This window comes from Musca vetustissima, unplaced genomic scaffold (genome assembly GCF_032173495.1).
Source record: "Musca vetustissima isolate MV318-11 ecotype Yass unplaced genomic scaffold, APGP_CSIRO_Mvet_v1 utg1061, whole genome shotgun sequence".
Taxonomy (NCBI): Eukaryota; Metazoa; Arthropoda; class Insecta; order Diptera; family Muscidae; genus Musca; species Musca vetustissima.
The window spans coordinates 83,933-97,157 of NW_026875739.1; the positions used below are offsets into that span (position 1 = coordinate 83,933).

The window sequence follows — 13,225 nt, forward strand, 5'->3', positions numbered from 1 at the left end:
TAAATAATAAGAAAGATCTTCACTGATTGGCTTTATCCTAGTTCATACGATAGCTATACACTCACAGAGAAACGTGTAAAATTAAATTCTTGTGGACCTCGCTTCATTATATTTACATCCTTGATGATAATGCTCACATGGTAGTACGACTTCTTCTATTATTAAAACGGTAATTTCTTCAATCTTCTTCTTCCCACCTAAAAGGGAACAGATTTTTTTCTAATCAAGAATTAATTCAAAAGACATTGTTTAATATATGAAATTAATTCTTCTAATTTTAGAAAGGATTTCTGCAATATTCTTCCTACAGCTTAAATATTAAATAAAAAAAATTTAAAATACTTTTTAATAGCTTTTGAAATACTTACCGAACATAGCAGATTGAACAGAAATAGAGTATATTTAACCATTGTCATTCCGCAACTCATGATGAAAAAATGTTTCTATAACTGAAATTTAAAACAATTGTATTATATCCAAAATTTTGCATTTATTTTACACGTTTTTGAATATCTAACAAGTGTGTATGTAGTATTAATGGTTTTATTCTATATGTACTATTTTTAACAGTATTATAATGTACATTGGTATACTCGTAGTCATTTGATTGTAATATTTAATTGACATGTTTAAAGTACAGATTTTGCTCCTTGCACTGGTGGAAAGTTGTCGCTTTAAGTCCAAAAGTAAACAATTCCATTTATGGCGTTTACAAAAATACACTTAGGTCATTTGTTGAAATATTTATTTCAATAAAATTTTAAAAACACAATGCACCAACTAAGTCAAATTAAGCAAAAACAAAAAGTTGTTATAAAATAAATTAAATGCGTTGGCGCATAATAATTCTTTTCTTTGTCGTCAGTAATTAGTGAGTCAGTATAAAATAACGGTCTAAGTGTATGCTAAAAGTGTGTACATAGTTTCCAAATATGTACTATTTAAAATTAACTTAAAAAATATATTTATTTTCAATGCATTGCTGTTTTCCCACATCGCACATCAACAATGTCTTATTCATTGACGAACCAATTCGGGTAGTAGCTTTTCCTTGGGTAACAATGACGACTTCAGTTCATAGAATTTTTTCCAAATCCATGGATTGCTGGCCACCTTGAGCAGTAAAGCCTCACGGCTATGTGTAGTGGCTTCAACTTTTGACAAGTGCTGATAGTACTTGGCGTTTTTCTTTATGCTCCCATTAGCATCTTGGTCATAGCGAGCAAAACGCAGCTTCAACAGTGTCTCCGAAATGTCAAGTAAACGATTGCCCTTGGGTGGATGCACCAAACACAATTGTGAGACCACATACTCGTCTGAGGCTTTCTTGTTTAGTGGAATAAATGTGGCCTCTTTTCCAACAAGACACTGCTGCAACCATGCAAAGCCATTACCATTTACCTTCACACCAGGCAATTTAATTGGTAGTAAACGCTTGTTACTCATAAAGAATGGTATCAGCGGACGGTGACTGATATACAGTAGAGTATCTGTACCTTTCTGTTGAATATCTGCAATGCGTCCGGTGTGCATAACGCGTTCATTTATCAAACGATCTGGTATGTGAGATGGTTTTTTGAAGGGACGCACCAGATATGCCGGTTTACGTTTAGCATAGGCTGCCAGCAACATTAGTCCCGAGGTGCCGTAGATTAGAACTTCTGTACCCAGCGTTTCGCGTTCCATCAGATTGCATAAGTTTTGATATTTTTCACTGAGAAAAGATTTCGTTTTGTCCATATTGGAGGATTCGTGTTCGTTCCTTATCACAGAAATAAAAGTGTTTCAGCCTTTTTGTTAGTCTTTGTGTTGCCCTCTTTTTTAAGTACTTAATTTGTGTGAGTTTTCGATATTTTTCTGTTCTGTTCGTGATATAACCTACAAAATTGAGACACCGATTAGAATTGGACGCGTTAAGGCTATTATAGAATATTTTAAATATTTTAGCAAGCAGTAGGAGGAGATGACCTCATAGGTTTTTAATAAGCAAGATCGATGATCCTCTCACTACAAAATACCCCACACAGCGGATGTCCAAATTGTAGGAGATTGTTTGTGACTTGGGCAGTTTGACTGCTGTTGTCGTTAATATTGCGGTTGCTTCTTTAGTTGGTCAGCCAGCGTACGGTTGGACCTTTAGCCCCGTTTGGTATTATTCAATAAAATTGATATATATACAAATGATACAGTGTGTATTTTCGATGCGAGTCTTTCAACATTCAACTTTGTCCACTAAATTCGTTTTGATTTGATTTTGAACTTTCACTGACATTCTGTTTGTGTTTTATTTATAAAATGTCAATTTTGTTTTGTCCCCACCTATTCGTTTGGTTTTGACATTTCTTTCGAGATGTTTTTTTTTTTTATTTTATGCTTTGTTTCGTTTATCAAAACAAAAAACAAGTTTCCAATCCCTTTCATCTCCCACCATTTACCCCCTCCCCCTCCTAACCTAACAAACCTATGATCCAAACAACAACTACACATGCATCTGTGTTCACTGTATTCACGCTGTGAGCTTTAAAGCTCTTGCATCATAAAACCATTAGCACAAACATACACACATACGCACATAATGTATATTCATTGCGCGCTTTTGAGAGGTTAGTTATTTTGAATATTATTAAGATTATAACTTGAAACGTTCCGATCTTGTCCATCAACAATACCTGTTTTTTTTATTTTCACAAAAACTATTCGATCCGAAACAAATGTTTGCTTTTGAGTTTTATTAGCGTTGTTGCCTGTTGAGCGTTAAACACGTCTAAACCACCGCGATGTTCGTTACAAACTGACTGCTCGATTAATAGTGTTAACTTGTGTTTGGAACGAACGAGACGCTCGGACTACCAGTACGTCCACCACCAACAGCAGAGAATTCATTCCGAATTGATGATGTTTGACAATTTCATTCAGTTGTTGCTTTTGGCATTTGAATTACTCTCAGCCGCATTCTCAACCCATTCATCTCCTAATAGAGACCGTACAATAATCATTCATTAATTAATTCACCGTAATTTATTACAAGCTACTTTTTTCGTATGACGATATATAAATTGTGAGTGAGTTGTCGATTGTTTCCACAACACTCTCTCTCCCACAATAATGATCATAGTTTGACACGCCGATTGAACTCGGCGTCTGAAAAAGCACAAGATGTATGCGTGTACATATCTAATATTTTTTTAATAACAAATATATATTTTTTGTTTGCTAAATTAGCGATCTCATGGATAAGACGAGACCAAAAAATTGGACGATTGTCAACAAGAAGAAAATTTGAATCGTAAACATCGTCGTAATATATTTGAGTGCACCGAATTTTAGAGGTGTTAACATTGGCAATATAGCATAAATCTACAAATATTTACAAAGTGGCTGAGACGGGCAGTCATATTAAAGGTAATCCTCCCGCTTATTATTTTCTTTAGAATTTATTTATATTTTATATTTATTAAAAACATAAATATTTTATAGATGAGCGTACAGTGACAGACCATATAATTACAGTAAAAATACAACTTGAATACACAAACGTTCGATTTCATTGAATATTTTCCTTTAACAATATGTTGGTGCTTATTTCGCTGGTATATAAAACTTTCAATTTATTAGTCCAATTACGATATTCCGAAAAGTATGTTATTTTTCTATTCAGCTGCAGTACTTAATTAATAATTATGGTACATAAATCAGCTAATTATTGTTGTTTATATTTTATAAAAAATACGCTTGAATTCTTTGAGACTTTTATTATTCGAAAAATACTATTGCTGCTTATTATTTACGCATCTTCTTGTACTATTTTATGCTGAACACTCTAATAAACTATTTATTTGTTATATTTGTCTCCCAATACGTTTTGTGACATCATAAAGGCGGTTGATTCATAACACAAGTATAGGCTATTTCGTCTTCACGGTCACTATTTAAACTTAATGTGACCTCGTGTTTCTTAAATTCTAAGAGAAAGATATTGGCGCCTCTACATTACGAATGCCGTTCAAAAGATTTAAAAAAAATAAAGAGAATTTATGTTTATTTATTCTACAAACGATAACATCGGACAATGCTGAACAGAATTTTTAAGATCAATTACATGAGAATGGAATTTGAATTCATATGTTGGTACCCACATACATATAGTGTGGGTTCATTAATTTCTGTGTCGATTTATGTCCGTCCGCCTCACATGTCATATATTTCTGTAATCAACATATAAATTTTACAACGTTCATTATTTGGACCAGGTACGAGTCCTATCTAAATTATCTCGAATCTGCTCTAATGTATATGCATTCAACCACACCAATCGCTGTTCCTATACTGCAAGAATCTACTAGTTCTTACTATTTTGTTCGATATTATGACGGAAAATATGTTATCGTAGTAAAAAGTAGTAGATTTTTGCAGTACGGGAACAAACCAAAAATCTGTTTGATCAAATGTAAGGTTTGTTCGTTTGCTCAATAGAAAGAATGACTTGTTTTACTTAGAGTTTACCAATTCTTGATGGAAAATTTTGACTCAATTAAGAGTTTTTTGTCACCATAAGCTGATATTTAGTTACGCTTTATAAGCAGATGTGAAAATATTCTAAAATGTCTAACAATCATTTAATTTTTGGCATTCAACGGTATATTTTTGGAAAATCCCATCCTAAATCCATAATTAGAAGTAGTATGTCTGCGTTCTATTTCACGAATATCAAGATTTACATATTTTAATTATAACTTGTCCAATAAGGCCAGATGAAGTAAGGCCTATACTAGGTCGGACAGTAAGTCCATTTGATTATTAAGTTTGCTGTTAGACTATTTTTGGAAACTTTATATTATCTTGGGGAAAAAATCCATTATTTTTATATGAACAATAGGACTTTATTTAGCATGCTTCGGAATGTCCGATTTATGACAAATATGCACCGTTTTGTTTTATGATTTGTTGCCATTTTAAAGGTAAGTTCATAATGCCTACCTCATAGAAGACCTCTCTCTCTCTCTCTCTATTTGCAAAAAAAAAAAAATACTCTAGTAGTAGATTTTCACAATTCTCCCTAGATACCAATTTTGTATCATTAAAATTGGTATCTATTAAAATTGGTATCTGTATGGCGGATGCATTAAAACTTCCCAACCACTTCCCAACTTCTGGCGAGTCACTGTAGTTGTGTGTGGCCTAGCGTTCTCCTGGTGGAACACGACACCTCTCCTGTTGGTCAATTTTGGCCGTTTATGGTCAATTGTAAATGGTTTAAAACAGTTTTATGGTCGATAATGTCTCCGATTTTATCGACATTTTCGACGACCGGCCTACCAGTGCGAATGCATCTTTAACATCAAAAATTCTTGAACAGAATCTACGAAACCAAAATTGCACATAATTGGCTGTTACAGCATCGGAACCATAAACAACATTCACAATTTTAGCCGCTTGGCTTATATTTTCGCCATGTTAAAGAAAAATTGTAAAATGTACCGAATTTTCTCTTTGTTTACTTCCATTTTTAACGCCCTGTAACTCACAACGAATGCACAAAATGCACTCACAGGAAAATGAAATGTCACCCTTGCAACTAGCTTAAATCTGAAATTGTTTGATCGATATTTTACAAGAAATCTCTTAGTACAGTCATCTGCCGAAAAAATAATGGATTTCTTTTTCCCCAAACTAATATTATTATCATATTAAAAAATAGAAAACAAAATTTTTATATAAACGAAAAATAAAAATTGATCGTGTTATGAATTAATTTCGTTGACAAAAAAACAAAAATAATTTGTTCCAGCGTCAAAATAAAATTGTTATTAATCATAATAGAAATACCTGTTTTGAATTTCCTCGTTATGATGATGAATTTTATTTTCTTTATGACGGACATGCGAAGTTCTTAGGTACCTAGTTGGTTTGTGACAGAACATACGTTCCATAAGACGAGCTTAACAAAAATTCCAATTGTTCTCTTCTACTAGATCTTTCCATGCGAAGTTTAAGGTGTATAATTTAAAAGTTCACGTATAATATGTGTATGTATATTGTCTTATATATTCAAAGTATTGGCCGAAATGTTGTATCATTGGACAATATAAAATAAACATGAAAATCCTGAATAAAATTTAACACTAAAAAGGTGCGTTTTCACCGAACGTATTCTATCATAAATTATTATTAAAACCAAAATTCTTGCTCTGTTCCAAAACCTGAAGAAAAATGTTTGTTACTAAAAGTTTTACCACCTTTGGAAGAGTACGGGAACAATCCGCATATTTTGTGAAATTTTTAATAATTTTGATGAAGAAAAACTGAGCACATTCGTATATAATAAATGAAAAATATATATTTTACTTTTATAGTACATATTGTTTATTCAATAATTTATACCTATATTATATATCTGAAAAATGTAGATACGATATCAACACATTTTTACGCAAAGTTTTTTTTAATCCGAGCCAGACATTAAAGAATCGTCGACTTATTTCCATTTACAGTAGCGATAATGAAAAAAAAACTTTACCTATAATTACATAAAAGTAGAAAATTAATCTAAAATTAGATTATGACCTATTTTCCCTTTAAAAATAATTAAATTAAATTTTTCATTTTCTGTGGAAATACAATGATCACCTTGCATTGTTTGTCATCTTATAAAAATTGAAATAAGAATGTGCTTGAAGTTACGCATTCGTTTTTTTATTTGTGTTTAGAACTAAAACATTCGACGTGGATAATGCAAGGGCTGTTGGGGCTGTTGACCAGGTTGTCCCGACATAACTGTTATCTGTTGCTGTCGAGACATTTGTGTCTCGTGACCAACGGGACCACGGCCTGGTGCATATCCCTGAATGCTCGGCCCTGGTTTTGTACTCTGTAATAAATAATAACCCATTAGCATAGTCTGAAATATGTCAATGAATAAACATTTTCCTTACCTGTGGTGGTGGTGCGCCGCTACTTATCTGCATTACATTTGGATGCAAGGGCAAACTCGGTATGTAGACTACACTTTCAGATAACTGATGCGTTGGCGGTGGACCCCCGTGGGCGTCATGTTTAACCTCGACGTGATATCGATCCGAAATTTTTTCCATCGTAATCTGAGGCTTTTGCGATTGAACGCTGCTATTCACACTTCCGCCGGTCTGTGAACTGGGAGGTTGGTCCAGGTTTATATGATATACTTGTGTTGGTTTCTGTCCTGGTGCGTCCGGCTTCGACACAGGCACACTAGAGGCTGGCGGCAATTCTAGATGGTAGCCTTGGCGAAGTGGCAAATTATAATGGGTGTAAATAATCGCTGGACCTCTAGCATCAGGGGGAGCTTGTTGGGGCGGAGGAGGAGCGTTACTTGTTGTCTGGTAGAAAAGCGTCCCCGGTGTCTGATATTGTGTATGAGGTTCTACAAAAATTACATTAATGAAGAAATACGTGATATGTTTTCTATATGCATATTTAAAACATCTTACTGTTCCACAACACTCTGGCGGAATCTGCTCCACGACGTTCATCGTGTTCTAGAATTTAACGTACAAATTTATAATAAAATGACGAGTTGTGGGCAAACAAAATATGTTCGTTTATGAAATATGTGGTATAGAAAGGAATATAACTTACTTGGAGGATTGTAGTTGGTTTGCTTATAGTAACCGGGTTGTGTTGGTGAGGGACTACGCCCCCTTTTCACTGGAGGATTACTTGGTGGCTATTACATAGAAATTTTGTTATTAGCCTCTAATGTTGGTTGTCAATAATTGGTACTAGACTCACCTTTGTCAATACTGGCAGTTGCTGATGATGCTGCACTCGGACGGGTGGCAAAAACACTTGCGGTTGAGGTGCACTGGTGGTCTGAGCTTGCAAAGCCTGCATTGCATACATCGTCTCATTGTCTTTTTGTTGCTTCTTGCGATTCTCGTCTTCGTTCAAGACCTTCTTCAACTGTAAAAACAATTGTTGCTTCTGATTGTGCAGCTCGGTTAGTTTCTGCTCCAGTTTAGTGATCTGACCGCGAGTCTCTTCCAGGGTCATGTCATTCTCCCGTTCACGTGCCTCGCGTTCTTTGCGCTGTCTATCCTCCTCCAATTTCGCCTCAAACTCTTTTTGTTTCCACGTGCCATGAAAAGTTGGACAAAATAGGAGAATTTAGTGCCACGGAAACTAAATGATAACTAAACGTGATTACCTTCCTTCTTCCTCTGTCTTTCCTTTAGAATAAATGATTTTAAGGCACCACGAAGTTTTTCCTCCCGCTCGGCAGCTTTTGCCTGCACTGCCGCCGCGTTCGTGGCACTATTGGACCCCGAAGCGGGCGGCATTTTGGAGTTAAACTTCTTTTCCGTAATTTTGACGATTTTGTATAGCAAATTAACCAAAAAATAAATTAAATTATTAGCACTGTCTATAGTTGTATGGAATAATAAATAGATAATGCGACAGATGATGTAGATAAATGTACAAAAATACAACACTGTAAACGAAGTAAAAGCAAACAAAACGATGACAATTCACGTATTTACGAACGAGGTGAAAGCAAAGACGGCCAACTAGAAAGATCTTCTTCTTCTTCTTCTGACATATGTTTTCATATATCAATTCCACCGTGTTTGGGGTGGAATTTAAAGTGGCAGGAGACACTGAGTCTATGTTGCCACCTTCACGGGTATTCATATATTTCATGGGATTTTTGTGTTTTACGGGTAGAATTAATTGGCTTATATTTCACTATAGTTTTGATTAGTTTTTGTTTTTAAATTCGTATAGCTGCATCTTTGTAGTATTTTGCTAAGGCAAAGTATGCCCTAATATTATTAGATTTTAGTATTATATCGATTGAATGTTGATAAATTCCGAGTTTTTGTAGATTTTGCAATAAAGAACGTCTGGTATTTTGGTCAATGTCAGGGCAATTAAAGGTGATGTGGTCCATAGTTTGGATGTCTCCACAATCACATCTGTCGGAGCTGGTTATGTTAATTTTGTGGAGATGATGTTTCATCTGATTGTGGCCAAATCGTAGTCTGATTGTTGTTGTTGCGACACTTCGGGGCATTTTAACACTTCGGAACCAAGGAATACAGTTGACTTTGGGGGAAAATGAGTAAAATCGTCTGCCATATATACTTCCATTCCATTTTTCTTGCCAAGATGTGACTGCCGAAGATTTGTCGTTTTGTCTCAAGTCAGATGGACATAATTTTGGGTAAGAATCGGTTGGATTATGGTTAGTGGCAATGAAGTCCACATACTCGTTACCATCGATGCCGCTATGGCTAGGCACCCATAGAAAGTGTATAGTGTAGGCCTCCCTAGACATTTGGTAAACCTCATCTTTTATTCTGTAAATAAAGGGATGGGTATTTCTAGAGTTTAGGGATCCAATGGCCTGAAGGACTGATTTGCTGTCAGTGATGAGTACATATTTCCCAGGATCACAGGTTTTGATGAGCATTAAAGCTTCAACAATTGCATAAGCTTCCGCGGAGAAAATAGAACAGTGTTTATCTAACGTGAAGGAAGCTTCGATGTCCAACGAAGGTATCCATAAGGCACAGCTGGTTTTGTCTGCAGTTTTTGAGCCGTCAGTGAATATTGTTTTGAAATCGGGAAATTTAGTATGCATGGTGTTGTTGTACATATTAACAATGTCTGATGTTGCCGATCGATTCTTAAAGATGTCCAGAAATGTTATGTTTGGGAGTAGAAGGATGGCTTGAAGCGGATAGTTATATTGAATAGGTCGATGTAATCTGATGAGGTTATTTCTTGCTATTTTCTCATGGTACAGTTGGAACAATGTAGGGCGGGACTGATAACGATCGTTATATTTTTGGATAAATTTATTTGTTGGATTCCTGCAATCAGCAATAATATTATTAATATAATTACTGGCCAGGAATTTAAATCTCTCCGGCAATGGCATAACATTGGCCTCTACTTCCAACGATTGTGTATGTGTGGAAATCATTGCTCCCAGAGCAGTTCGTAGTGCACGAAATTGAATTCTTTGTGCCTTGAGGATTTTGTTCAATGGACAATCAAGTAGAAGATGTGCCATATACTCAATTTTTGGCCTTACCACTCCGATATATAGGCGAATGAGTTGTTGCGGGTTGCCTCCCCAAGATACACCACAAAGTGACCGGATAATGTTCATGAAGTGGAAAGTAGTTTTATGTAAATGATCAATGTGTGGTCCAAAGCCAAGTTTAGAGTCCATAATGAACCCTAGGAAGTTAAAGTTATTAACAGATTCAATACGTTCGCCATTGATATGAAAATCAATCTGTAAATGTACGGATGAACGATTAGAAGGGTTGAAAATCATGTATTTTGTTTTTTGCGGTGAAAGTTCCAATTGTAGGCTTTCAAGTCTGTTGACCAGGCAATTTAGTGCACGCTGTATTTTCCTTTGAGCAACAATGAGATCGGTATCTGAACAGAAAACGACAAGGTCATCTGCATAGCCTAAGATTTCCACTTCTAAGTCCTTGAATATGTCATTGATGTACACATTGAAGCTCAACGGGCTCAAGACGGAGCCCTGCGGTGTTCCTGTAAAAGACCTTCGTGTGTGAAGATTTTCGGTGTCAATGATAAGTTCTTTGAAATAAAATAGACGATGTATTATAGAACAGGTGTGATCACTTATGCCGAGCTGCTTATATTTTTCAACTAAAATGTTGATGTTTACGTTGTCGAAGGCACTTTTTATGTCGAGGAATGTAGCTATCAAATATTTGTACTCCCTTTTTGCTAGTTGAGCTGATGACCATAAGCAGGTAACATTATCCCGTGTCGATCTGTTTTTGCGGAATCCAGATTGGGAATTGTTTAATTTGTTGTTAGATTCTATTTGGTGATCAATCCTGCGAAATAGCATACGCTCGAATATTTTGCGCCAACAAGAAATTAAGGCAATAGATCTAAAAGAGTGTGGATCATCAACAGGTTTACCTTTTTTGTGTATGGGGCATATCTTATATCGCATCCAAGAGTTTGGAATATCTCCAGTGCGCCAAACATGATTATATAAGAATAATAATTCGTTTTTTACCTCATCGCTAAAGTCCTTCATGTGGCCATGACGAATGCCATCAAGGCCTGCGCTGGTATCCTTGGAAGTTTTTATAGCTGCATTCAATTCATCCATAGAAAAGACACTATCACTTAACGTAGGGTTCACAGGAGATGGTGAATTTATTGGGCCAATTGGTCCAGACAGTATGTCGTAGAATTTATCAACGCACGCTTCTGGTATGGTTTGGATTTTATTGGTGTATTTCCCTCTGAACTTTTTAACTGTATTCCATAGCTCTGTTGGAGTTATATCGGCGTCTATATTTTCGCACATTGTTTGCCATCCCTTTCGCTTTTCTTCCCTTAGGGTGTAGAAGTATTCTTTTTGGCAAACCTTGAGTTTTTCATTGTTGTCTCTGTTTGGCAATTTTTTAAAACGCGCAAGGGCCTTAGTCAACTTAGCTTTGACTTTTTTACAATTCAAATTCCACCAGCCATTATCGGGGTACACTTTTTTTCCAATTGGAGCCTTAAATTTTTTGTAAAATTTTTGAGACAGATATTCAAATTTCATTGCGTCAGCACAATTGGCATACAAGTTATCTTCAAATATTTCAACCATACCATCATTGAGACGGGCTTGCCGTATGTATTTTGGGATGCCATAAGTGGTTTTGCGATAAGTTTCGGATATATTTACATCAATAATTATGGCACAGTGGTCAGAACCAAAGCATTCATTTAGAGTATACCAAGTAGAAACCAAAGCGATTGCAGGACTACAAATTGACAAATCTAGTGTTGAAGGGGTTGTACAGCCGAAATATGTTTTAGAGCCGTCATTCAAGAGAACGAGGTCTTTGTCTTCAATGAATTGAAGCATGTTCTCGCCACGAGCATCAGTATTACTGCATCCCCATATCTGATGATGGCAGTTAAAATCACCACACATCATAACTTTGGCATTTTGCGGAACAAATGAAACAATGTTCATGAGATCAGTTGTATTGAAGGTCACGTTGGGTGGAATATAAATGGAAATAATTACAATTTGGCCGATTTCGCTGTTTATACAACAAGCGATTATTTCTAGATTTGTATTTAAAATATTGATGTCAATGTTGGTGAATTTAATATGTTTCTTGATTAGTATGGCCACTCCGCCACCGTAGTTAATCCGGTCTTTTCTTATAATGTCATAGCTGGGAATTGAGAAATCATCCGTTTTATCCAGGTACGTCTCCGAAACGCAAACAATGTCAGCACCTGAATCTTTCAGGAATTGAGACAATTGCGGTTTTTTATTTCTAATGCTTCTTAAATTTATTTGAAGAATCTTCATGGTCATTAAAACGTATTTGGAATTTTATTAAATTTTCTTTTCATTCCTGCTTTGGCATTTCCTTTTATCTTTGGACGTTTCGCGTTTATTTCTGGAAAATCTTCTTGCGAAAAGATGAAATTGTTTGGACATATAGTTTGTTTAGCAACTTCGGGTTTTGCCCTGATCTTCGGGGCTTTTTCTTCAGCATCCTTTTTTGCCTTTTGCCTAATTGCTTCTCGAATTTCACAGTGGTTGGACCTTGAGTCGTGTGGCTTTCCGCAGTTAACACACTTAGGTATTAATAAACAGATGCCTGAGTGCGTGGTGCCACAGCGTGGGCATAGGTCGTGCAATCGATTGCAAACTTTGGAGGAGTGTCCGTACCTCCAACACCTCTTACATTGAAGTATCCTCTCAATAAACGGTTTTACGGGAAAGAAGACCTTGTTTAGGCATATGTGAGATGGTAATTTGTCACCACAGAAAGACAACATTACCGCTTCCGAATTGATTCTACCACCTTCATTGGAGGGGTCAGGTTTGGTGAAGCGCTTGACTTCAGTTATATCGACGTTCTCAGCAATCGGTTCATATTCGGCTTTGTGCTTGATGATTAGATTTTCAAATAGAAATTTTTCTGTGAGTTCTTCGTCCGCTGGTATTTGTACTACAGCCTTTATTTCGCAAAGCTCAGCAGGTATAAAGACGCTGTATTTCTTGCGAAAATCCTCATTAGCAGCAATGATATTAATAGTGTCACGATCGTTGCAAATGATTTTTAATTTACGCTTCGTGACAAAATGCGTTTCTAAATTTCCATATTTCTCGTGTAGATCATTAGCAATTTTCATTATTGGGATGCTTGATCTTTTTTGGTATGACTGC

At 35.8% G+C, this 13,225-nt stretch overlaps 3 protein-coding genes across 4 annotated transcripts in view; all 3 read right to left on the minus strand.

The window, feature by feature from the left end:
- LOC133338263 (23 kDa integral membrane protein-like) overlaps positions 1 to 13,225 on the minus strand; it is an 81,295-nt gene that overhangs the window by 10,072 nt on the left and 57,998 nt on the right. Inside the window, exon 2 of one of the 2 annotated variants that reach the window (XM_061546438.1) lies at positions 369 to 427. In XM_061546438.1, coding sequence (XP_061402422.1) covers positions 369 to 427 — 59 coding nt within the window. Of the gene's footprint in view, positions 1 to 368; positions 429 to 13,225 lie in introns of those variants that run through there. The other variant, XM_061546439.1, reaches the window with a different exon arrangement.
- Positions 1,018 to 1,775, minus strand: LOC133338266 (uncharacterized). Its single transcript, XM_061546442.1, has one exon. The coding sequence runs from the start codon at positions 1,738 to 1,740 to the stop codon at positions 1,018 to 1,020; it is 723 nt and encodes a 240-aa protein (XP_061402426.1). The 5' UTR covers positions 1,741 to 1,775.
- LOC133338261 (G protein pathway suppressor 2-like) lies at positions 6,710 to 8,387 on the minus strand. Its single transcript, XM_061546437.1, has 6 exons — positions 8,183 to 8,387; positions 7,768 to 8,096; positions 7,615 to 7,702; positions 7,467 to 7,514; positions 6,933 to 7,399; positions 6,710 to 6,868 (listed from the first exon to the last, which is right to left on the minus strand). The coding sequence occupies exons 1-6, from the start codon at positions 8,313 to 8,315 to the stop codon at positions 6,710 to 6,712; spliced, it is 1,224 nt and encodes a 407-aa protein (XP_061402421.1). The 5' UTR covers positions 8,316 to 8,387.